The 26,715-nt window shown below is 40.9% G+C and overlaps 1 protein-coding gene across 2 annotated transcripts in view; it reads left to right on the top strand.

Moving 5' to 3' along the window:
* The window catches only part of LOC126295354 (putative sodium-dependent multivitamin transporter), a 308,018-nt gene that overhangs the window by 264,164 nt on the left and 17,139 nt on the right, over positions 1-26,715 (top strand). For both annotated transcript variants that reach the window (XM_049987826.1, XM_049987825.1), the window contains exons 9-11: positions 1,846-2,070; positions 7,791-7,942; positions 17,931-18,126. In XM_049987826.1, coding sequence (XP_049843783.1) covers positions 1,846-2,070; positions 7,791-7,942; positions 17,931-18,126 — 573 coding nt within the window. The remainder of the gene's footprint in view (positions 1-1,845; positions 2,071-7,790; positions 7,943-17,930; positions 18,127-26,715) is intronic.

Below are 26,715 nucleotides of genomic sequence, written 5' to 3'. Positions count from 1 at the left end.
AAATTAATAATAATAATGTTGGTGGTACAGCACTATAAGTATCATATATGCGTCTGAGAGCATAGCAGTCCGCACCACAAATGCGAATCAAAAAGAAATATGATAAGTAGATAGTTGCCAAAGCTCTTGTAGATCCAGCTGGGGATGTGAGAATGATGATAAATCCATTACATGATTCTATCAGGTGAGAATGGAGCCAATAAGTACAAGCTTTCGTGTTTATTCTTGCTAAAAAAGAAAAGCATAATATATTTCTGCAAAAGTAAACAAGCATAAATGTGTGTCTATTGTGCTGACCAAACTAAAAATGCACGAAATATTTTATCATTCTCTTTGCTTAAGAGCATGGTAGCCGTGATTAAATTGATGATGCCTGTTGTTTTACAGGTTTTTAATGTTAGACCTGAATAAATAAAAATCTTTTCCATTGATTATGCAATCTCTCTTCTAACTCATTTGACACATTTACATACATCATCAATCATACTTTCACATTATAATCATTACACGTAGTATAATAAAATACTAGAAGTACTTTGTGTAAGTCACTCTAGACACCAGAAACTGAGATAAAGCAGCTACTGAAATACAAAAGTTTCTAAACACAAATGTATCAAGTTGCAAATAACCACAGTGTAACTGCTAGACTATTTTCAGGTGGCTCGTCAGTAACTAGTACCTGCTTTTAATCTTCCTACTCAGTTGCAGTGAGACTCCTGCAAAGTTGTCAGATACCACTAAGACTGCCATCCGTGCTTCTTCACAGAGCAGGCGAGCCACCGACCTCCACACTCTGTTAACTGGCACAGACATTAAACACCTTGTCACCGACTTGCGATTCCACCACCGTTCGACCACTGTCCGTGGTATTACTCCAAAATCCAATGAGCTGTGCAGTTTCCACAGTGCTCGTAGCCACTTGTTGTCACGTCACATACCTACAGTGCACCAGGTGGCACTGAATCTGGCAATAGGCAGGGGCCTCACAATTTTGGCCTACCGGTTGTAATGTACCCTCTTTCGTCCGGGGTGAAAATAAAATATCAAGCGACAAACTTTCAATTCATTTAAATGCTATTTCAAACCCTGAGATTGTGATGATCAATTGACAACACCCCACCAGCTTGGGTGGTCTGTATCTGCAACAGACGATCTTAAGCTTAATATTTAGACAAAAGAATGATACATCACAGAATACTAAAACTAATTAAAATACCTTACCTTTAGATGCTGAATTTGGTCTCGTTGTCTTGATTCTCGCCATGGTGCGTTCCATCCATCTAGAATTGTTAATATTAGGTCCGGGTCTTTGTGTGCTAATGAAAACTGGTACTCGCTTTTTGTTTTAATATTGATTCTTCATTTTTATTAATTTAACTTTTTCACAATAATTTCCATCTTCATATCAGCTACTATTTATGATACTCTCTATATAAGACGACAGACTTCCTTCCGTACTCCCATCAACAGTCCACCTCGCAAAACCACACTCTCCCCACAACCGTCCAACTAACTCTCTACCTTTCACACATGAATGTCTTTGGCTCACACTGGTGCCAACATATTCTCCAGAAATAAACAAATAAAGTTCACATTATAGAATAATATAATAAAAAAGATTTGGGCAAAATTAAATACTACATACAGATGCGACTATAAGGGTGGTATCGCACTCTTCAGTAGTCCATTACATTACACGAGGTAAACACAGATTAATGTCAGGGTACCACGGAGACAGGTATCGGTTACCGTGTTAGTGCAGGGGCTCTGCGTATGTGGTCGCTAGCCAGCTGTGCGATTGCCGTTCGCGATGAAACGGTGACGCAGTTTTGTCGTGTTCGGCAGCCACTGTACGTGCGGTACCGGGGCCACCCGCTGGCGGAGTCGCGGTCGCCGCTTGTGGGGAAGCTGCTGGCACTGGCGTTCGGACTGCTGTTCCTGGGACTGGCCTTCATGGCGCAGTTCCTGGGCGGCGTGCTGCAGGCCAGCCTCACGATATTCGGCGCCGTCGGTGGGCCCGTGCTCGGCTTCTTCACGCTCGGCATGTTCCTGCCCCACGCCAACGAGCCGGTACGTACTCCTCGCCCTGCTGCCTCGCCAGAGACTCTGCTAGAGAGGTCTGGTGTGTAGAACTCGGATGCCGAGATATACCGGTAGTGAACTCACTTATCTCTTGTTATTGGCACTATGATGAAATAACTGAATTAAAGCAGATGAGACTTAGCAAGCCTGACAAACTCCTACAGTGTTCTGTTTATACCCTTACCCCTCAGTGTTCTCAGAAGTAAATACAAGAGACGACATGAGACCTGTTTTTCTGTCAGTGTTGAAATAAATGATTTTCCTTTATCTGCCATTCAGTGTTAATTCATTATCAGGGTTTGTTGCTGTGGTTTGCACAAGGCATCTACAGATGTGGAAGAGATTTTAGGGTTCAAATTTCGTTTTGTGTACTATATTAAAAGATCTGTAACAGGCAGATTACTTCTTTTCTCCACATTTGATTCAATCTTTACTGATAATTTACATCTATATTTCTACCGTAGAAATCACTGTGAAGTGCATAACAGATGGTATGTCCCATTGTACCAGTTATTAGGATCTCTTCCCATTGCATTCACGTACGGAGTGCAGGAAGAATGATTTTTGAATGCCTCTGTTGGTGCAGGAATTATTCTAATCTTACCCTCACAGTCCCTATCTGAATTGTCGCATCCTGTACAACACAATGCTGCTTGCCTTTATGCTACATGGAAACTTGCTTCCAAAACATGTCAGACTGTAACTGGTGCTGCCCGCCAAGGGTCAGCGGCTCCAAAATATCCAAAGATATTGCTTGCTGTAAGTATCAATCACATCGTAAATATAAGCAACTCTGTGCATATTTCATTTATAATTAATTTTTAATTTTTTTAGTTCAGTTTCCAAATTAATGACAACAGTAGTAGTAATTGTGGTGATGGTGAGGAGGAAGAGGGGGAGAATAGTCAGTGTTTCTAGTTGCACGAATGCACAAAATATGCATGACAGTTTTAAAATTACATTATTTATGTGAAAATATTTTTCCTTATATAAATAAAATAGAAAGAAACTTCCACATGGGAAAAATATATTAAAAACAAAGATTCCAAGACTTACCAAGCAGGAAAGCGCCGGTACACAGGCACAATAAAATAACACACAAACACACACACAAAATTTTGAGCCTTCGCAACTGGCGGTTGCTTCGTCAGGAAAGAGGCTAGGAGAAGGAAAGATGAAAGGATGTGGGTTTTAAGGGAGAGGGTAATGAGCCATTGCAATCCCGGGAGCAGAAAGACTTACCTTAGGGGGAAAAAAGGATAGCTATATACTCGGGCACGCGCGCACACATATCCATACATATACAGACACAAGCAGACATATTTAAAGGCAAAGAGTTTGGGGCAGAGATGTCAGTCAAGGCAGAAGTGCAAAGGCAAAGATGATGGTGAATGACAGGTGAGGTATGAGTGGCGGCAACTTGAAATTAGCGCAGATTGAGGCCTGGTGGATAACGAGAAGAGAGGATATATTGAAGGGCAAGTTCCCATCTCCGGAGTTCGGATAGGTTGCTGTTGGTGGGAAGTATCCAGATAACCCGGATGGTGTAACACTGTGCCAAGATGTGCTGGCCGTGCACCGAGGCATGTTTAGCCACAGGGTGATCCTCATTACCAACAAACACTGTCTGCCTGTGTCCATTCATGCGAATGGACAGTTTGTTGCTGGTCATTCCCACATAGAAAGCATCACAGTGTAGGCAGGTCAGTTGGTAAATCACGTGGGTGCTTTCACACGTGGCTCTGCCTTTGATCGTGTACACCTTCCGGGTTACAGGACTGGAGTAGGTGGTGGTGGGAGGGTGCATAGGACAGGTTTTACACCGGGGGCGTTAAAAGGGTAGGAGCCAGAGGGTAGGGAAGGTGGTTTGGGGATTTCGTATCCCTGCTGGAGAGACACATTCAGTGTCTGATCCAGTCCCGGGAAGTATCCTGTCACAAGTGGGGCACTTTTGGGGTTCTTCTGTGAGAGGTTCTGGGTTTGAGGGGATGAGGAAGTGGCTCTGGATATTTGCTTCTGTACCAGGTGGGGAGGGTAGTTGCGGGATGCGAAAGCTGTTTTCAGGTTGTTGGTGTAATGGTTCAGGGATTCAGGACTGGAGCAGATTCGTTTGCCACGAACGCCTAGGCTGTAGGGAAGGGACCGTTGGATATGGAATGGGTGGCAGCTGTCATAATGGAGGTGCTGTTGCTTGTTGGTGGGTTTGATGTGGACGGACGTGTGAAGCTGGCCATTGGACAGATGGAGGTCAACGTCAAGGAAAGTGGCATGGGATTTGGAGTAGGACCAGTTGAATCTGATGGAACCAAAGGAGTTGAGGTTGGAGAGGAAATTCTGGAGTTGTTCTTCACTGTGAGTCCAGATCATGGAGATGTCATCAATAAATCTGTACCAAACTTTGGGTTGGCAGGCTTGGGTAACCAAGAAGGCTTCCTCTAAGTGACCCATAAATAGGTTGGCATACGAGGGGGCCATTTTGGTGTGTGTGTGTGTGTGTGTGTGTGTGTGTGTGTGTGTGTGTGTGTGTGTGTGCACGCAAGTATATTCCTATCCTTTTTCCCCCCTAAGGTAAGTCTTTCCGCTCCCGGGATTGGAATGACTCCTTACCCTCTCCCTTAAAACTCACATCCTTTCATCATTCCTTCTCCTTCCTTCTTTTCTGACGAAGCAACCGCCGGTTGCGAAAGCTCATAATTTTGTGTGTGTGTGTGTTTGTTTGTTATTTTATTGTGCCTGTCTACCGGCACTTTCTCGCTTGGTAAGTCTTGGAATCTTTGTTTTTAATATATTTTTCCTTATATAAATTTTTGTAAGTTTGTGTGTGAATGTTACACCAATGTATTAATATTGTAATCGAAAAAAATTGTGGAAGATATCTTATTGCACCATAAAGGAAATTAGGAGTGTATCACATGCTTCACTGGCCCCAAGGTATTCCTCTTTTTCAGAAAAGTTTCCCTTTCCCTCCTTCATCCTCTCTGCCCTCATTGTCACAATCAGTGGCTCCTTTTCATTCTGGGGTCCAGGTGAGCTACCCCTCCTTTTAACATTCCCCAATCTATCCATCTCTGTTCCCTGAGAAAGGAACTAATAGCGCCATAGCACTCAGTTAAAAAATGGGTGATGGCTTGTGTAGGCTTTCATATCGCCTGTCTCAAGATAATACCAAGAATGATTACAAAATGAAATCTCGAAACCAGTTGTAGCAAAAGTTCTGAAAAACCAGGAGTTGGGAGGGTCCTGAGAATATCTAATACATGTGTGATGGGAAGGAAGGAAGGAAAGAAGAAAGGAAGAAAGAAAGGAAGGAAAAATTAGTATTTAATCCAGTCGACATTGAGATCAACAGAGACGGAGCAGAAGCTCAGGATGATCAAGGATGTAGAAAAAAATTGGCCATGCCCTTCCAAAGGCATCATCCTGGAGTTTGGCTGGATTGATTTTGAGAAATCGTGGAAAACCTAAATGTGGGTGAACTATGGCCCTCCCAGGTGGGAGTCCAGCGTGCTAACCAATGCACCAGCTTTCTTTGAATCTGTAAAGGAATTGACACACGAGACACCAGTTTTAGCAATGCAAGACTGCTGTTCCAGTGTTAAGGTCAATGTACTGACCTGACGGCAGCCATCTGTGAAACTGAGACAGACATTGCGAGAATTGTAACAGCTCAGTATAGGTCATATAACAGTTTTAGCTTACCGAACTTGTGCATAAACGTCTGCACCTTCTGCTGCTTGATAGTTGAATGTGGTGCACTGTTATTCGTTTCTCTTCACATTTATTAACACACAGCTCAGTTGATGGTCAGCTTTGTGAACTATAGAATGTCCATATCTTTGCCGACATCATTAAGTGGCAGCAATCAGTAAAAAGACTCCACGAACGCAAATAACACTGTTTTTCACTGTTCCATTGTTGTTTCACAGTTGTGAGGCTATACCAATTCCTTCGTTTTTGCTTTAGCTAGATTGGTGATAAATTGTGTTGACATATGTCCGAGTGATTAGCAGTAACATAAAATAAACAGCGAGTTAGGTAACAAAAAAAATTCATGGGCCACGCACGAAAGTGACACAGATTGTGAGCTAGCAGCAAAACCCCCTAATGAAGCTGTTCCCTATGAGTTAATTAGTAATGAAATAATTGGTTGGTTGGGGTCTGATGCAGCAGTATACTGTGGGTCATTACCGAGAAGTAGCATATATCGGTGGCAACAGGGTGATGTAATGAAAGTTTATTTCATTATTGTTCAGTTAAGCAATGCTTTAGCAAGGGTATGTAAGTTTATGTTACGGTTGTGTAATCAAACTTATACCTTGACCAAGAAGCCACGGTGAGAACTATGTATGGATATAGATTCAGAAAGGGGTCCGGCAAGGCTGCATACTGTCAGCGTACTTATTCAGTCTGTATGCAGAGCATGTTATGGGGAATGCGAGGCTAGATGAAGGAGAAACAGGAATTAAAATAGCTGGAATAAATGTAAACAACCTCAGGTACACGGATACGATCCTGTTGGCAGAACGTGAAGAAGAATTGAGAACACACTTGCTGAAGGTGGAAGACGAAAGAGAAAAGGCCGGTCTTAGGCTGAATGTGAAGGAAATGAGAATTATGGCAACTACACCTACCAATTCGTGGGATGTAGCAGGAGAAACCATGGAGGTGGTGACCACATTCAGTTCTCTCGGTTCCCAGACCTCTGCTGATGGCGACTGCAGCCACGAAATCCGGAGACGCCTGTTGCTCGGTAGACAGGCGATGTCAAACCTCGACGAGGTTATAAGGTCCAGAGATATAACACTAGCAACAGAGGTCCGTATTGTGAGGGCTATGGTCTTTCCAGTTGTGATGTCTGGATGTGAGACCTGGACCATTAGAAAGGCTGAACGGCGAAGAATTGACTCCTTTGAATTGTGGTGTTGGAGGAAACGTCTTAGAGTTCCATGGACTGCAAAGAGAACCAACAGATCAGTATTGGATCAAATAAAACCAGACTTCTCCCTGGAAGGTCTAATGTTAAAACAAAAGCTGACCTACTTTGGACACACAATGCGAAGGGATGCCTCGCTGGAAAAAACATTAATGCTGGGGAAGATTGAAGGAACCAGAAGAAGAGAACATCAGGGGATGAGATGGATCGATGGCAGCACAGAAGCAATGTGTTCCAACCTGGAAGGTCTACGGGAGAAAGTGCAAGGCAGGAAAAAATGGCGTGATTTGGTTCATGGGGTCATGAAGAACCGACTAAACAAACAAAGAGAGAGATAGAGAGAGAGAGAGAATCAAACTAAGATTAAACAATATTTTAACCACAGTATCATAAAGACCACTACTCTTCACAAGTGTACAAAATATGCCGTGTGCCGGCTTGTGTTACAAAAAATGGTGAGCCCACTGGATGGTTAAGTTCATTTCCTGTCGCTCACTTTTAAGGGTAGTAATCAGTGACGTTTTTCCTCGTTACTTTTCTTAACAATCGACACGGATTTCCCAAATACATTGGTATCAAAAATGGCAATATCAGTCTTGGCCAGATTGCATAAATATCTACAGATGCCTATGAGGCTTTCTCATCCTTCAGTTCTTTCTCCTCACCATCAATTGAGAGAGCGACGTGAACTTTTCTCAGAGCCCTGCAGACTTTTTCGACTGTCTTGCAGCCCCTCTTCTCACTGAATGCCTACCGCTACGTGACGGTGTTGCAGGGTGCCATAACGGGCCTGGCCACGGGGCTCGCCTTCTCCATGTGGGTCGGCTTCGGCGTCCCCCGGCCGGACGCAGTAAGGCTGCCCACCAGGACGGACGGCTGCGACTTCAACGTTACTGCGACACCGCCGCCGCCCACCCGGGACCCCAGGTCGGCCACAGCGTCTCCTCTCACATTTCTGCAGCGTGATAAATTAACAGTGTATTTTTGGGTGCTCAGCAGAGTTGTCAGTTTCATTATTCCACACGATACTTCAGTGACCGACCCAGTCATCTTCTTCAGTTGACGTGAGATGTATTGTTAAGCGTACCTGCTGCCTGGACTCTCACAAAATTCAATTTTCTTCCTTTTTTTCACACATTATATCACCTTTGCTATCACTTGCATGACATTAAAATATTTACAGAATGAGATTTTCACTCTGCAGCGGAGTGTGCGCTGATATGAAACTTCCTGGCAGATTCAAACTGTGTGCCCGACCGAGACTCGAACTCGGGACCTTTGCCTTTCGCGGGCAAGTGCTCTACCATCTGAGCTACCGAAGCACAACTCACGCCCGGTACTCACAGCTTTACTTCTGCCAGTACCTCGTCTCCTACCTTCCAAACTTTACAGAAGCTCTTCTGCGAACCATGCAGAAGTAGCACTCCTGAAAGAAAGGATATTGCGGAGACATGGCTTAGCTACAGCCTTGGAGATGTTTACAGAATGAGAAAGTTTGCAAGGTAGGAGACGAGGTACTGGCAGAAGTAAAGCTGTGAGTACCGGGCGTGAGTCATGCTTCGGTAGCTCAGATGAAAGAGCACTTGCCCGTGAAAGGCAAAGGTCCCGAGTTCGAGTCTCGGTCGGGCACACAGTTTTAATCTGCCAGGAAGTTTCATTAAAATATTTAGTTTATAAGCTTAAAGGCACACATTCTTTTGATCCCTTTGGGGGAAGGTTTGGGTCACAACTTGCTAGTTACACACCTCACGGGTTGCATGCTACAGAGGAAAAACTTTGCTTATTGATATGTAATTTTTAACAGCACATAGAACCTGTTTTGGGGTCTAGATTCTTCTTCATTAATCTCATTTCTTAGTAACTGTATTGTGAAAAGGATAGTTGCTACTCACCATATAGCAGAGATACTGAGTTGCAGATGGCTGCAATTATCTTTTTCATAATGTTATTACATTCCACCCTGGAATTCCCTCTTTTTTTTTAAACCACAGTGCAAGCCTGATGAAGTTTTGCACAGACGTGTAGGACAGTGTCTCTAGTACACCTGTCGATAACGCGTCACGTCGCTGCTCACAGTCCTGAGTGCACACTGAGCATGTAAAGATGCCCCAATTTGGAAGGGAGGAGGGGTGCACACAGATTCCCAAAGATTCCACCTAATGACTTGTTGTTGTTGTTGTTGTCTTCAGTCCTTAGACTGGTTTGATGCAGCTCTCCATGCTACTCTATCCTGTGCAAGCTTCTTCATCTCCCAGTATCTACTGCAGCCTACATCCATCTGAATCTGCTTAGTGTATTCATCTCTTGGTCTCCCTCTACGATTTTTACCCTCCACGCTGCCCTCCAATACTAAATTGGTGATCCCTCGATGCCTCAGAACATGTCCTACTAACGGGTCGCTTCTTCTGGTCAAGTTGTGCCACAAGCTCCTCTTCTCCCCAATCCTATTCAATACCTCCTCATTAGTTACGTGATCTATCCACCTTATCTTCAGTATTCTTCTGTAGCACCACATTTCGAAAGCTTCTATTCTCTTCTTGTCCAAACTAGTTATCGTCCATGTTTCACTTCCATACATGGCTACACTCCAAACAAATACTTTCAGAAACAACTTCCTGATACATAAATCTATATTCGATGTTAACAAATTTCTCTTCTTCAGAAACGCTTTCCTTGCCATTGCCAGTCTACATTTTATATCCTCTCTACTTCGACCATCATCAGTTATTTTACTTCCTAAATAGCAAAACTCCTTTACTACTTTAAGTGTCTCATTTCCTAATCTAATTCCCTCAGCATCACCCGATTTAATTTGACTACATTCCATTATCCTCGTTTTGCTTTTGTTAATGTTCATCTTATATCCTCCTTTCAAGACACTGTCCATTCCGTTCAACTGCTCTTCCAAGTCCTTTGCCATCTCTGACAGAATTACAATGTCATCGGCGAACCTCAAAGTTTTTACTTTGTCTCCATGAATTTTAATACCTACTCCAAATTTTTCTTTTGTTTCCTTTACTGCTTGCTCAATATACAGATTGAATAACATCGGGGAGAGGCTACAACACTGTCTCACTCCCTTCCCAACCACTGCTTCCCTTTCATGACCCTCGACTCTTATAACAGCCATCTGCTTTCTGCACAAATTGTAAATAGCCTAATGACTTATTTTGTACTAATTGGTCTATTTTGTTGAGTAATGGATGGGAGTTCCCAGATTATAGTTCCTTACATGTGTGCTGAAAGACATGTTTCCATGTTCTCATAGAATATGACTTTATTTTTGACTTGTAAATATCTTTTTGTAAAGAATGATGTTAAAATTTGTGTCACACCACTATTTATAGCTGAGTTTGACTCCTGCACTGCTTCACATGTTTGTTTTACTGAGATGACATGTTTTTTTCTGAAACTCGCAGTCTCTTGGTGTTCCAGATATTTTGCCAGCCAGTATGTAGTGGTATTCTAAAGCCACCATGTCCTGCTATATGATTAAAATATGTTTGAAAAACTGTTGCAATAAAAAGTCAGACGTCTGTCTGTGGACACGATATGTAGAGTTGACTAAAAGAAATTGCAGGGCTCAGGTGCTAGAAATATTTCATTAACATAGTGAACAATAAATAGTTAAGAATAACAGCCATCCTGCTTGCTGTCTGAAAAAAATGGGGTTTGATTTTACGAAAAGGGTGTCTGGATATTGAAAACGTTTCAGAACAATATATCCTTCTCCTTCTTGGTCTCAGTATACTAGCACAATTCATTCATCCAATAAAATAGTAAACAATGCATTTCTGTCATGTTCTCAGAACTATCTAATCCGGTATAAAATGAAATTCTTTCAACAAAAAAATCAGTTTTTCAGATTTGTTCACACATAAACAATGTGTTTCACATTGGTGCAATGGAGAGAAGTTGCAGTTTTGCCTCCACATGTCTGATCATCAACACAGTTACAAAACGGGTTCCTTTCTCCACAGCTCACTGCCAACTACCTCCAGCTAGAGAAAGATAAACCAAAGATACAAGATGGATTGTAGAGTATCACTCATATCGGCATTTGTTCACAAATGGAATGTGTATAATACTTTAATCAAATAGCAATTGAAGTTTTGTTAAGCTTGAATAATCAATTAGTGTTAGATGCAATAAATTTAAAACGGGGTTTTAACAATTTTAAATATTGCTAAGACCAAAATTCTCTGCTAATGATTTATATGTGGGAACATAATTTTTCACATATGATAACAGTGTTTCATCGTGGACACTCAACATACAAATAAAGGAAAATAATTAAATGTGATGTACGAAAAAACATGGGACCCAAAACATCAAAATAAATCAATAAATTCAAACTAAGGAAATACACTTTGCTAGTGTTACAAAATATTATAATAACAAAAAGTATATTACGTTATACATTAGTTGCAGCTGTATCACTATCCATTGTACTCCAGAACTACACAGGTGTAGGCTCATTGTACTGTGCCATTATTACGAACTATGGGCATTGCAGCAAAGCCTTCCTCATGTAGCGTCAGATCATGAGAGCACTGCTGCAGAACTATATCATCTACAAGAAGTGTATTGAAATAGAGGTTATATCCGCCAGGCCTCAACCTCCGCTAATTTCAAGTTGCCGCCACTCATACCTCACCTGTCTTTCAACAACATCTTTGCCTGTTTACTTCCACCTCGACTGACATCTCTGCCTGAACTCTTTGCCTTTACAAATGTCTGCTTGTGTCTGTGTATATGCAGATGGATATGTGTGTGTGTGTGTGTGTGTGTGTGTGTGTGTGTGCGAGTATATAACTATCCTTTTTTTCCCCTAAGGTAAGTCTTTCTGCTCCCGGGATTGGAATGACTCCTTACCCTCTCCCTTAAAACTCACATCCTTTCGTCTTTCCCTCTCCTTCCCTCTTTCCTGAAGAAGCAAACGGTCGGTTGCGAAAACTAGAAATTTTGTGTGTGTGTTTGTGTGTTTTATTTATTGTGCCTGTCTACTGGCGCTTTCCTGCTTGGTAAGTCTTGGGATCTTTGTTTTTAATATATTTTTCCCATGTGGAAGTTTCTTTCTACTTTATTTAATTCATGAAATAGAGGTTAGTTGGATTGGTACACTGAGTGGGCTTTGTAATCAACTCCTGATATACAGGAGGGGGGGGGGGGGGAGGAGGTTACATACAAATAGTTACTCAATATATACTGAAATCAGTAGGCCTGTATGGAAAATGGCATCCTCAGTATTTCACTCATGTCAACAAAGATAAGCAATGTGGCTTGCAATGTTAAAGACGATGTGCTTCTCAGAAGGTCAAGTGTATGTAGGATATCTTACATGGGGCATACTAGTAGAACAGTTGAGGACAGGTTCACTGACATACGCAACTAAAACAGCTTAGCAAATCAGCTGTCACTGAACACTGCGTCTGATATAATCTCGAGATGAAATGCTGTAAGGCCAGTGTCCTCGTGTAAACACAAAGTTTCTGGTACACTGTAATTAAGGATTCTAGCAATACAAAGAAGTCCAAAATATGTAGTAAACTGGGATGTAGATATCAGTTTAAATAAGGCTGGGCACCTTGCCGACCAGGTGTGGTAAACACTGATGGGATTTGCATTTCACGGAATATCAGTGCGGTCTCTGAAAAACAAAAGAGGATGACAGTGTGTAACTGGCACTGGGAATCAGTCTCAGCTACGAATAACTGTGTGACGTAGACAGTGATTTGGTCCAGTTGTAGGCCAGGCAGCAAGTATGCATAGTGACCCAGCTAGCAGCTCCCAAAGGTGACGGCTGTGTCTGTTGTTGAAATATTTATTTATTTATTTATTGTTCCATGGGACCAAATTAAGGAGATGTCTCCATGGTCATGGAACGAGTCAATACATGAAATTATAACACGATATTAGAAACAGATAAAATGAAAATAATAAAAAAAAACATTCAGGTGTCAAGTCATAAGTTTTAATAAAGAAAATCAACACTGTAACACTGGAATTTGCTTAATTTTTTAGCTCTTCCAGGAGCTCCTCAACAGAATAGAAGGAGTGAGCCATGAGGAAACTCTTCAGTTTAGACTTAAAAGAGTTTGGGCTACTGCTAAGATTTTTGAGTTCTTGTGGTAGCTTCTTGAAAATGCATGCAGCAGAATACTGCACTCCTTTCTGCACAAGAGTCAGGGAAGTGCATTCCACATGCAGATTTGATTTCTGCCTAGTATTAACTGAATGAAAGCTGCTAACTCTTGGGAATCGGCTAATATTGCTAACAACAAATGACATTAAAGAAAATATATACTGTGAGGGCAATGTCAGAAATCCCAGAGTATTCAATAGGGGTCGACAAGAGGTTACACCACATATAGCTCAAACAGCCTGTTTTTGAGCCAAAAATACCCTTTTTGAATCAGAAGAATTATCCTAAAAAATAATACTATATGACATAAGTGTATGAAAATATGCGAAGTAGACTACTTTTCGTGTTGAAGTGTCACTTATTTCAGATACTGTTCTAATGGTAAATAAAGCAGCATTTAGTTTCTGAACAAGATCCTGGACATGGGTTTTCCACACAGCTTACTATCTATCTGAATGCCTAGGAACTTGAACTGTTCAGTTTCGCTTATAATATGCCCATTGTGTCTGATCAAAATATCGGTTCTTGTTGAATTGTAAGTTAGAAACTGTAAAAACCGAGTCTTACTGTGATGTAGCATCAAATTATTTTCCACAAGCCATGAACTTATTTCATGAGATACATTATTTGATACTGTTTTAATATTACACACAAGATTCTTCACTACCAAGTTGTTATCATCAGCAAACAGAAATATTTTTGAATCACCTGTAATACTAGAAGGCATATCATTTATATAAATAAGAAACAGCAGTGGCCCCAGCACCGACCCTTGGGGAACGCCCCACTTAACTTTGCCCCATTCGGATTGAACATCACTACCACTCTCAATATTGAGGAGAATTACCTTCTGCTTTCTGTTCTTAAAGTACGAGGCGAACCAATTGTAAGCTACTCCCATTACTCCATAATGGTCCAAATTCTGCAGTAATATTTTGTGGTCAACACAGTCAAAAACCTTCGTTAAATCAAAGAAAACACCTAGCATTTGCAACCTTTTATTTAATCCTTCCAAACCTCACAGAGAAAAGAGAATATAGCATTTTCAGTTGTTAAACCATTTCTAAAACCAAACTGAACATTTGACAGCAAATTACGTGAATGTAAATGCTCCAGTAACCTTGTATATACAACCTTCTTGATAACTTGAGCAAACACCGATGGCACAGAAATAGGTCTAAAATTGTCAGTGTTATCCCTGTCTCCCTTTTTATAAAGTGGCTTCACTACCGAGTACTTTAATCGGTCAGGAAACTGACCACTCCTAAAGGAAAAGTTACAGATATGGCTAAGTACTGGGCTAACATACATAGAACAATACTTCAGTATTCTTCTAGATACCCCGTCATATCCATGAGAGTTCTTGGTCTATAGTGATTTAATTATTAACTCAGTCTCCCTCTTGTCAGTATCATGGAGGAGCATTTCAGGTAACAGTCTCGGAACACTTTTTGCTAAGAGCGCTATATGATTCCTTGTTGGGACTAGGTTTCTATTTAGTTCATACAGGAACGTGCATTTCACAACAAGCACAGTGTAGAGCTTCACTGTCCATGGTAGTGTCGGCCTGCAGTAGTAATGGGGCAGTGAGGAGGTTGTGGACAGTGGGTGCCAAAAGTCACCCGAGCAGGCATGGAGCAGCTACTGTCACATCTCGTACACTTTCTACCTTCCATAGCATACAGGACTTACATTCATAAATCTTTTTAATAAAATATCGAGTAACAATTCAGTGATAACTTCAGCCTGGGATAATGTTAGCCACAGATAACACAGTGTCAATGCCACAACCTGCCTTCCTATGTTCTCACCTGGAACTAAAAGAGGAAATTGGTGAAGATCAGCTTCGCACTCCCTGTCTTATTTAAGGCTGTAGATCATGAGTGTGTAAAAAGCGCACCGATGTTACTACACTGAACGATATAAGGATTGGTTCCAGTGTTTATCACCACGTGTTGCCATTGCACACCTGGACATGCACAAAATGTGAACATATATTTCGTTATTTATTATTATTATTTTTTATTGCTGTTGTTGTGGCCTTGAGTCCAGAGACTGGTTTGATGCAGCTCTCCATGCTGCTCTAGCCTGTGCAAGACTCTCCATCTCTGAGTAACTACTGCAACATACATCCTACTGAATCTGCATACTCTGTTCATGTCTTGGTCTCCCTCTATGATTTTTACAGCCCCCTTCCCTCCCACCCCCACTTCCCTCCAGTACAGAATTGGTGATCACCTGGTATTAGTTACACAATCTAGGCATTAAATTTTCAACATTCTTCTATAGCACCCTATTTCAGAGGCTTCTAGTCTCTTCATGTGTAAACTCTATCTTCCAAACATGGCTACATACACTGATAAAAATAGCTTCAGAGATGACTTCCTAAAGCTTAAATTGATACTCAATGTTAACATAATTTCTCTTCATCAGAAATGCCTTACTTGCCATTGCCAGTCTAAATTTTATGTCCGCTCTACTCCAGTTATCCTAAGTTATTTTGCTGCCCAAATAACAAAACTCGTCTACTGTTTTAAGTGCGTCATTTCCTAATTTAATTCCCATAGCATAACTTGGTTTAATTAAACTATATCCAATTATCATTGTTTTGCTTTAGTTGATGTTTATCTTATATCCTCCTCTCAAGACACTGTCCATAATTTTCAACTGCAGTTCTAAGGCCTTTGCTGCCTCTGAGGGAATTACACTGTCATTGACAGACCTCAGAATTTTTATTTCTTCTCCTTGAACTTTAATGCCTACTCCAAATATTTCTTAGGTTTCCTTTTCTTCTTGCTCAAAGTACAGATTGAATAACATTAGTGATAGGTCTACAACCCTGCCTCACTCACTCAATGACTGCTTTCCTCTGTTCCCTCAACTGTTATAACTTCCACATGGTGTAAATAGCCTCTTGCTCCCTGTATTTTACCCCTACTACCTTCAGGATTTAAAAGAGAGCATTCCAGGCAAGGCTTTCAAAAGCTTTCTAGTCTACAAATACTGTAAATGTAAGGTTGCATTTTCTTAATTTATCTTCTAAGATAAGTTGTAGGACCACTATTGCCTCATATTTTGATGCATTTCTCCAGAATCTATACAAACTTTCCACCAGGTCAGCTTCTACCAGTTCTTCCATTCTTCTGTAAAGAATTTGTTTTAGTATTTTAGAACCATGCCTTACTAAACTGATAGTTTGGTAATATTCACACACATCAGCAACTGCTTTCATTCTAATCAATACTAACTTCTTGATTATTCTTAACATTTCTGCATGTATGAGTACTCCAATACATTTTTACTGTTCCTAATAATTTATTGAATAGCTATTGAAACACTGTGTACCTCCCACTTACAAGCAACTATTAATGAAATGCAATGTCTCATAAAACGAGATTAACATAAAACCAGCAAAGAATATACAGAAAACATTCAAATGTGGCTCATAATAGTGGAATGAGGCATCACCTGAGAATTAAAGGATGGAAGTATGAAAAAATGCACAGTTTATGGGGTAGTTTAGTAAACGGAAAGAGTAGCGTTCAATTAAAATTCCGTATTGGCAGTAGAAATGTTGGAAGACGTGAGGCTATACTGACCCTATGACTTATCTTAGAGAATAGATTAAGGAAAAGCAACCTGTGTTTGGCAAAGTTGATTGGAATACTCTCTTTCAAATTCTGAAGGTGGAGTAAAATACAGGGAGAGAAAGGCTATTTACAATTTGTACAGAAACCAGATTGCAATTATAAGACTCAAGTGGCATGAAAGGGAAGCAGTGGTTGGGAAGGGACTGTGACAGGGTTGTAGCCTATCCCCAATGTTATTCAATCTCTATATTGAGCAAGCAGTAAAGAAAGCAAAAGAAAAATTTGGAGTAGGAGTTAAAATCCATGGAGAAGATATAAAAACTTTGAGGTTCGCCGATGACAGTATAATTTTGTCAGGACTTGGAAGAGCAGCTGAATGGAATGGACAGAGTCTTGAAAGGATGGTATAAGATGAACATCAACAAAAGCAAAACGAGGATAATGGAATGTAGTCAAATTAAGTCGGGTGATGCTGAGGGAATTAGATTAGGAAATGAGACGCTTAAAGTAGAAAATGAGTTTTGCTGTTTGGGTAGCAAAATAACTTACGATAGTCGAAGCAGAGAGGATATAAAATGTAGACTGGCAATGGCAAGGAAAGCGTTTGTGAAGAACAGAAATTTGTTAACATTGAGTATAGATTAAAGTGTCAGGAAGTCGTTTCTGAAAGTATTTGTATGGAGTGTAGAAATGTATGGAAGTGAAATGTGGATGATAAGTAGCTTAGACAAGAAGAGAATAGAAGTTTTCAAATTTGGTGCTACAGAAGAATGTTGAAGATTAAATGGGTAGATCACATAGCTAATGAGGAAGTATTGAACAGGATTGGGGAGAAGAGGAGTTTTTGGCACGACTTGACTAGAAGAAGGGATCGGTTGGTAGGACATGTCCTGAGGCATCAAGGGATCACCAATTTAGTATCGGAGGGCAACGTGAAGGGTAAAAATCGTAGAGGGAGACCAAGAGATGAACACACTAAACAGATTCAGAAGGATGTAGGTACTGGGAGATGAAGAGGCTTGCACAGGATAGAGTAGCACAGAGAGCTGCATCAAACCAGCCTCTGGACTGAGGACCACAACAACAACATTGGCAGTTATATCGTGATGTCACACGCACCCCACACCTGGGATCTACACATTACACGTATGTACAATACGTATCATCCCTCACATTGCAGTGAGTACTTCTACCTGTACCGTGTGTCGTACCTGTGGGTCGTCGTCCTGGGATTCCTGCTGACACTCATCGTGGGCTCCGTCGCGTCGTGGGTGGTGGGCATTGCCTGCAAGGGGGACCGCAGTGTGCCGCCGCCAGACCCCGACCTCTTCGTGCCGCCAGTCCGGAAGGCGCTGCTCGCGAGGAGAGGACGCAGAGTGAGTGGCAGCACTGCCTCCAGCTGAGCTATGCCCTGACCAGTGATTAGGCAGTCAATTACAGATATAATATATTGAATTAAAAGCTGTTTTAGTGGTGGAGTTAATTATAAAGTGCTTCTGAAATAAACCTCTTTCAGTTGTACGAGGTGCATTCAAGTTCTAAGGCCTCAGATTTTTTTCTAATTAACCACTCACCCAAAATTGATGAAACTGGCGTTACTTCTCGAAGTTATCGCCCTGCAGACATACACATTTTTCACAATGCTGACGCCACGATTCCGTGGCAGTGGCAAAGGCTTCTCTAGGAGTCTGTTTTGACGACTGGAATATCGCTGAGGCAATAGCAGCATGGCTGGTGAATGTGCGGCAATGGAGAGTGTCTTACGTTGTTGGAAAAAGCCAAAAGTCACTAGGAGCCAGGTCAGGTGAGTAGGGAGCACAAGGAATCATTTTAAAGTTGTTATCATGAAGAAACTGTTGCATAACATTAGCTCGATGTACGGGTGCGTCGTCTTGTTGAAACAGCACACGCGCAGCCCTTCCCGGACGTTTTTGTTGCAGTGCAGGAAGGAATTTGTTCTTCAAAACATTTTCGTAGGATACACGTGTTACCATCATGCCCTTTGGGACGCAATGGGTAAGGATTACGCCCTCGCTGTCCCAGAACGTGGGCACGATCATTTTTTCAGCACTGGCGGTTACCCGAATTTTTTTTTGGTGGCAGTGAATCTGTGTGCTTCCATTGAGCTGACTGGCGCTTTGTTTCTGCATTGAAAAATGGCATCCACGTCTCATCCATTGTCACAACTGATGAAAAGAAAGTCCCATTCGTGCTGTCGTTGCGCGTCAACATTGCTTGGCAATGTGCCACACTGGCAGCCGTGTGGTCGTCCGTCAGCATTCGTGGCACCCACCTGGATGACACTTTTCACATTTTCAGGTCATTGTGCAGGATTGTGTGCACAGAACCCACAGAAATGCAAACTCTGGAGGCGATCTGTTTGACAGTCATTCGGCGATTCCTCAAAACAATTCTCTCCACTTTCTCAATCGTGTCGTCAGACTGGCTTGTGCGATCCTGAGATTGTTTCGGTTTGTTGTCACACAATGTTCTGCCTTCATTATACTGTCGCACCCACAAACGCACTTTCGACACATCTGTAACTCCATCACCACGTGTCTCCTTTGACTGTTGATGAATTTCAGTTGGTTTCACACCACGCAAATTCAGAAAACGAATGATTGCACGCTGTTCACGTGAGGAAAACGTCGCCATTTTAAGTATTTAAAACAGTTCTCATTCTTGCCGCTGGCGGTAAAATTCTATCTGCCATACAGTGCTGCCATCTCTGGGACGTATTGACAATGAACGCGGCCTCATTTTAAAACAATGCGCATGTTTCTATCTGTTTCCAGTCCGGAGAAAAAAAAATTGGAGGCCTTATAACTTGAATGCACCTCGTATATAAAATTTCATGGGAACACGAACGCTTTCGTGATTTCAAATCACATATTCAGGTGTACAAGATAGGGAATGTACAATGAACATTATGATAAACAGATAGCTATCCTAATAGCCTATACTGATGACAACCAATATGAAATACTCACACGTCAGTGAAATGTTTAAACCCTGATACAAAAAGGAGGGGGAGTTGACATCTCAAAGTAAAGTACTATTACCCACACCAAACGGGATGTCATAATTCCAATTGACAGGATGAAAAACTGAAATGAGCTGCTCGAGGGAACACAATGGCAAGCGCCATCGTCGTGTATTTTGCGGTAGATGGCTAATGGCACCACCTGTGGGGTGCATGATGCAGAAAATTTAGTAGTAGTTCCAAATTCGCTAAATAGATGTCAGGGTGGAGCTTACTGGTAAGTGCCACTGTCTATCTGTTGTGGAAACATAATGGTAAGTGACAGAGAGAATGGTGGCAAGTGAAAACTTCTCTGAGATTATGGCAACAGAGAACATGGCAGAAGTCGAGGAATATACTTCCAATGATACTAATATCTTCGAGAGGGATCCAGAATACATTCCTAACGATTCAGATGACTCAGAGGTATGTTATTTTGTAAAAATACTGTCTTTAGGACGTTTCACGAACATAATGGTAAGTGCATGTACATACCATTATGCTCGTGAAGTACAATTGAAATTACGTTCGCCGACAAGTACAAGATGTGTACAGTGCAGATCAGTGGTGCGAGATCATCAAGAAGTCGGCTAAGAAGAATCTATTGCTTGTATATAATATGATAAGAGAGGATTTCTATCAAATATGACACTCTAAAGAAGCGTTTGTCTTCAGAAAGAAGGCAGCTGATGGTCGAGATATCAACCTAAGGCAAGTATGTAGGTGGAAGGTGACCTCCGGATATCCATCATCTTTATTCATCAGCGAGACATTTTGTCATGACGTTTGGCATGAAATATACTTCAGGAAACGTGGAAGGCAAGGACCACTTCCTACGCTTTGACTTAAATTCAATGGGCCAAGGCTTATTGAAAAGAAGAAAGTTGTTGACGTCCTGTCGCTCCTAAACTACATACGTCCTGTCCACAATGGATTTAGCCTGTCACTAAAGCCAACAGTTTTAGATGAAAAAGACATTAATAATGAGAGTGATGAATGATTTTGCAGATTCAGTAAAGTGTTGAAGACTTACTGTAAAATTTAATATGTAATGTTCTATCACTATGTGTTGTAATGCAATAATTTTTGTATATTTCATTTGTTTTAGTCAGTTCTGATTTTCATTTATGTCTGTATAGAAGAAGATAGATGTTAGGATCACTATAGAATAAAGGGACTGTTAAAAAAAATTATACAGATTTGGAGATCAATTGAAACTTTAGATGCGCTGTATCTTGAAACTGTGATTTTGGCACTTACCATTTTGTTCCCCCGAGCAGCTCAAATGTTAAAAAGTGCATCTACCTACAGTGAAAAGAGCAAAATAACAAAACACGAAAAGGTAAAAGCCCCAGCTAGCTACACTGAATGCCCCTGGTTATGGAACCTCACTTCATACTGGGAAGCTGCAGACAGCAATGCTTCAGCCTGCTCAGTGTGCCAGTGTGTTCATGTGTACCATGGAGTGCACTAGCACCGCCATGCACATAGCAGGGAAAGCCACAAACATTTTTATTCAGTCCAAATATCTTGGGAATGTTTGAGGCCTCTGTTACACAGCATAATCATATAAATTATTAAATATTTTAGCAAAAAAATTGTAAAAGCAAATAAACCAGATTTAGGAACATGTAACAACAAGCCCAGGATCAATAACCAAGCAAATATGACACTACATCTTTTAAAGGTAATCAAAGTTAGACAGTATATTGTAATGTCATAAGTCCAGCTGATTGTTAAGGGTGTGTTTGGGGAATAGCTTTAGACTCCACATAATTTCAATCTCTCCCTTTAAAGATCTGGTCCTTCACTTCTCTGTGTAAGACCTTTAAATTATTGACTACACCTGTTATGGAGTGGCCAGAATCACATAAGTGGCTACTTTAAGTAGACCTCAAATTTCTCAGACTATCGTGTTCTCGAAACATAGTAGCAGACCCTCTGCCAGTCTGCCACACGTACCTAGCAGGACAACTGCCACAACTAATGCAATATATAGCAGCAGTGTTGTACCTTACACAGGCCACATACTCTTTATTTACAAGTGTTTGACTAAGATTCTGTGGGGCAAAGAACACTAGCTTTATCTCTTTTGGCCTTAACTTCATTATTAAACTTTATTTATTTAATTTTATCATTAAATTGTAAAGTGTCTTTCTGGACTGCAGAATCTATTTAGGCTAGTGGCTTAAATGGCTCTCAAGAGACTAATCTTGGCACTTAGTTTTTAAAAAAAGTCACATGAGCCATTCTGCTGTGACCCCACTGGGGCCGATCTATCAACTCAGCTTCTATGATGTAGCTACGCAATATGCTCTACGACTTAATGGACGCTGAGAGTCAGAAGAATGGCTCCACTATATATGCCGATCATTTGTCAATGGCCATCTCGCTCACCAGAGAGATTTAGCTTACAGGAAATGCCGTGTGTCATGTTGGATCACATATAGCGGTGTCGGGGTGACCAAAAAGCTCAATATTCCTGCAAACAAGGCAACTTAAGGTAAAAGGAGAACTACCGAGAAACTGATGATAAAATGGGGAGAAAGTAAGAGCCTGACATATTATATTTAGACATGGCAGAATGCAGTAAGGTACTGTTCCTCCACTTATTGTGATGTCACCCATTACATATACAGGGTATTATAGAAAATTGTTACAAATACCTATAGGAGCTAATATTGGTCAAAAATGGAACAGATGTGTCTGGAAACCAGTATCTGTTGAGATATAGCTCAATGTGTTCTCTCATTCCCATCTGTGTGTTACATAGAAATATATGCTACAGGCATGCACTTACCATGCATTCTTCAGTGCTACTTCACAGTGAATAAGCACTCTTTCAGATATACAGAGCACCATTTGGATTGTGTTATGTGCACTGGTCACAAGCTACTGCAACATCTCAACATTTTTGATGGGTCGGGCATACATCAATGTTGTTAAATATCCCCAGAGCCAGAAATCCAACGGATTCAGATTTGGTCAATGAGGAGACCGTGGTACCCGACCTCCCCAGTCAAGCCATTACCCATGAACATTGCAGTGAGATACTGTTACACAATCAGTAGAAAATTTGGTGGTGACCTGTCATGCATAAAACAGTCATCATTCTGTAATGGTAATGTTCTCCATTAGCACTAATAATTTATTGTACAGAAAACTGATATGCGGCACCTGTTTAACTGTTTGGTAAAGTCTACGGCCCTAAGAGCCTTTCACTGACAATTCCCACCTGTGCATTCATTCTGAAGTTATCCTGATGCCTTATTACTGTGACTGCTCAAGTGTTGCATTGGTCCATACATGCATACTGTAATAATTTACTATGGCATCTCTTGTGAATTTTGCCTCATCTGTAAATAAAATACAGTCTGAGAACTGTGGATTTTCAACAGCTCATATCATAACAGGTTTTGATTTTTGGACATATCAGAATAAGTAATCACCTTCTATTATTCACCAATACTAACTCATATAGGAATATATGACACTATATTTTAACACCCTGTATATAATGTGTAGGGTGTTTGTTTTGGTATAGAACAACCGAATAGTTCCAAAAAAATGTGAATTGTGTGAAAAAATGTTCCAGATAAAAAGTTAATATTTTCAAAGGGGACATATACCTGTGCTACCCACTAACTTCTCTTCCCACAATGCAGTGGTCAATTTTTTATTTTCAAATGGAAATCTTCATTTTATCGCAGATTTGGAGTCTATGCCAAAAAATACCTAGGGTTTACCTGAAACTTCCTTTTCATTTGTGGTAGGTGGGGCAGTAATGAACAGATTTCAGATTCTCTGGCCTTTGCAATTAAGAACTGACTCATTTCATTCTACATTGCATTTGCGATAAAAGTGTAAACTTCCCTCTTCTGAACAGTTGTGCTTGTGTTCAAAATTTGATTTGCACAGTAATTTTTGTTTTGTTTAGACCTTTGAAAATGTGGAAAAGAAGCTACTTTTACTATAACATGGTGTTCTGTTCCCTACAGCACCAGGACAATGGATTTTAGTGAGTCCCCTCAAATCTCAATGTGTTCTTCCACACAATCCTAGTACACACTTCAAATTTTGCTCATAAAACTAGAATCAGCTACATGTACTGTTTTTTGTGCATTCAGCTAGTTGTTAATCAAAATAACTTAATTGCTTAATGTATATATGTTTTCTCTACTTTTCTGTCTTTTATGTTACTGTTGAAATTCAACAACTGCATAATTTATTAAAATTTAAGACAGTCTTGATTTTAACTACTTTTAAGATCACCGACTATGTTTTCAAAAATCTTATACATAATTTATTGTTGTGTAATGACAGATTTATATGCATCTGGAAATAGCTGCTGTTACAGAGCAGAGGGCAGTTCATGCACAACCATGTACAGTCACCGGGCTGGTCAGTCAGTATAAAGTCGCTTCTGCAAATTCCCAGTTGCACAATTACTTACAATAGACAAAATATTATTGCTACTTATTAGTTTTTTTAAACTCCTTCTGAAAAGCCATTGGCACTGAAATGTGAATTTGTCTCCATTATCCATTTATATATATCCTCCCCCTCCAACAAGAGTGTCTTTCCGCCGTCCACCTAACCTTCGTAACCTCTTAGTTCATCCCTATGAAATCCCCAAACCACCTTCCCTACCCTTTGGCACCCACCCTTGGTGTAAAACCTTTCCCATGCACCCTCCCACCACCACCTACTCAAGTCCTGTAACCGGGAAGGTGTACACGATCAAAGGCAGAGCCATGTGTGAAAGCACCCATGTGATCTATCAACTGACCTGCCTACACTGTGAAGTTTTCTATGTGGGAATGACCAGCAACAAACTGTCCATTCGCATGAATGGACACAGGCAGACAGTGTTTGTTGGTAATGAGGATCACCCTGTAGCTAAACATGCCTTGGTGCACGGCCAGCACATCTTGGCACAGTGTTACACCGTCCGGGTTATCTGGATACTTCCCACCAACATCAACCTGTCAGAACTCCAGAGATGGGAACTTGCCCTTCAGTATATCCTCTCTTCTTGTTATCCGCCAGGCCTCAACCTCCGCTAATTTCAAGTTGCTGCCACTCATACCTCACCTGTCTTTCAACAACATCTTTGCCTCTGTACTTCTGCCTCGACTGACATCTCTGCCCAAACTCTTTGCCTTTACAAATGTCTGCTTGGGTCTGTGTATGTGAGAATGGATGTGTGTGTGTGTGTGTGTGTGTGTGTGTGTGTGTGTGTGTGTGCGCGCGCGCGCGCGTGCGCGAGCACGTGCGAGTGTATACCTGCCCTTTTTTCCCTTTAAGGTAAGTCTTTCTGCTCCCAGGATTGGAATGACACCTTAAACTCTCCCTTAAAACCCACATCCTTGCGTCTTTCCCTCTCCTTCCCTCTTTCCTGAAGAAGCAACCGTTGGTTGCGAAAGCTTGAATTTTTTGTGTATGTTTGTGTTTGTTTGTGTGTCTATCGACCTCCCAGTGCTTCTGTTTGGTAAGTCACATCATCTTTGTTGGTTTAACTGTTGAGTTTTTTAATCATTCAGGCAACTAAACATTCCTAAAAGAAGAATTACAAATTTGGCCACGTACTGGACCAACATAGGCAGCACAGTGCTTTAGTATTCCGCTAGATAATCCATAATGTACCTGAGAGTTCTTAGTCTTCACTTATTTACTCAGTGACTGAATCTCCACCTTTCCAGTATCATAGAGGTGTATTTCAGATAGCAGTCTTTGAAAGCCATTTCCTAAGAGAATTAGATAATTCCCTGGAGAAACTAAGATTTTATTTAACTTACCCACTATATTCAGAAAGTTACTGTTAACTACTCTACATTGTACTTATTGTTGAAAGTTACTTAAAGTTCACTTATAGCTTCCCGGCAACTGACTTATGAAGTAGAAGAAGAAGGAGAAGAAGAAAAAGAAGAAGAGGAGTTCAGAGCAACCAAACTAACATGACTGTAAAGTTAAAGAAAGGCAAAACTACACTGTCCACAAACAGGCTTCAGTGATAGGCCTGGATGTAGCTTTTCTGGCCTGCTGTGAAGGTATTGTGATGTGGTTGTGCTGCAAATGTCTGCATATCATAGACATTTGCACCCCAACATTTACATTATGCACTGTGTGTCTTGTTTGGAAACAAATTTGTTCCATTTGCTCACAATTCTTGCTGCCGGCATCAGTAATGTCCATTTTAGTCTTTGCTGTCGAGCTGGATTTTCAAACAGCTCAGTACTTTCTCAGGTTTCTTTTCTGGCAGTGTTAGCTGTATGTTAACAGTGGTGCAGAGCAGTATGGATAGAGTTGGCCAATACACATCTAGTGTGAGGGTTCACTGAATGCAGTGGAATGAACAATAGAGTGATGCAATAATGAAATATTCTCACATGGATGGCAAACCATTTCATAATATCTTCATACCAGATCAGAGAAGCTACAAGCAGTGGACAGTGTAGTTCTGTGTCTCTGTAAGTTCAATGTCCTGTTAATTAGATTGCTTTGAAATCTTCATATTATTGTAAAGTCAGTTGCGGGGAGTTATAAGTGGAGTCCAAATAGCTTACCATGACAATACAATATACAGTATTTGACAATTAGATCCCAAATATAGCAGCTGAGTCAAATAAAATCTTAGTTCGCAGCCCAATGCAGATCTGAAAAAAATTTGTGTAAAGAGTCAAAAAAGATGCAGTTATTCTGTAACAAGCCACTGGATAGCACGGATTTCTCATGCCAAAACGCTCAGAAATATTGCTCAACAATCTCTATATCAGGTTTTTTTCAAAACAGTAGTGGGCCAAATACTGAACCTTGTGGATCTCCATATTTAGTGTGTTTCTCACTGTGAATTTGGTTTTATTCCTGTATTACAATTTGTTAATATGATCAGTTTTCTGTCACTGAGACAAGACTCTATCCACAATGCAACATTTTATAGTTT

This window comes from Schistocerca gregaria, chromosome 11, assembly GCF_023897955.1.
Source record: "Schistocerca gregaria isolate iqSchGreg1 chromosome 11, iqSchGreg1.2, whole genome shotgun sequence".
Lineage (NCBI taxonomy): Eukaryota > Metazoa > Arthropoda > Insecta > Orthoptera > Acrididae > Schistocerca > Schistocerca gregaria.
The sequence above is the reverse complement of the archived record's forward strand: the minus strand, read 5'-3'. Positions and strand labels throughout refer to the sequence as shown.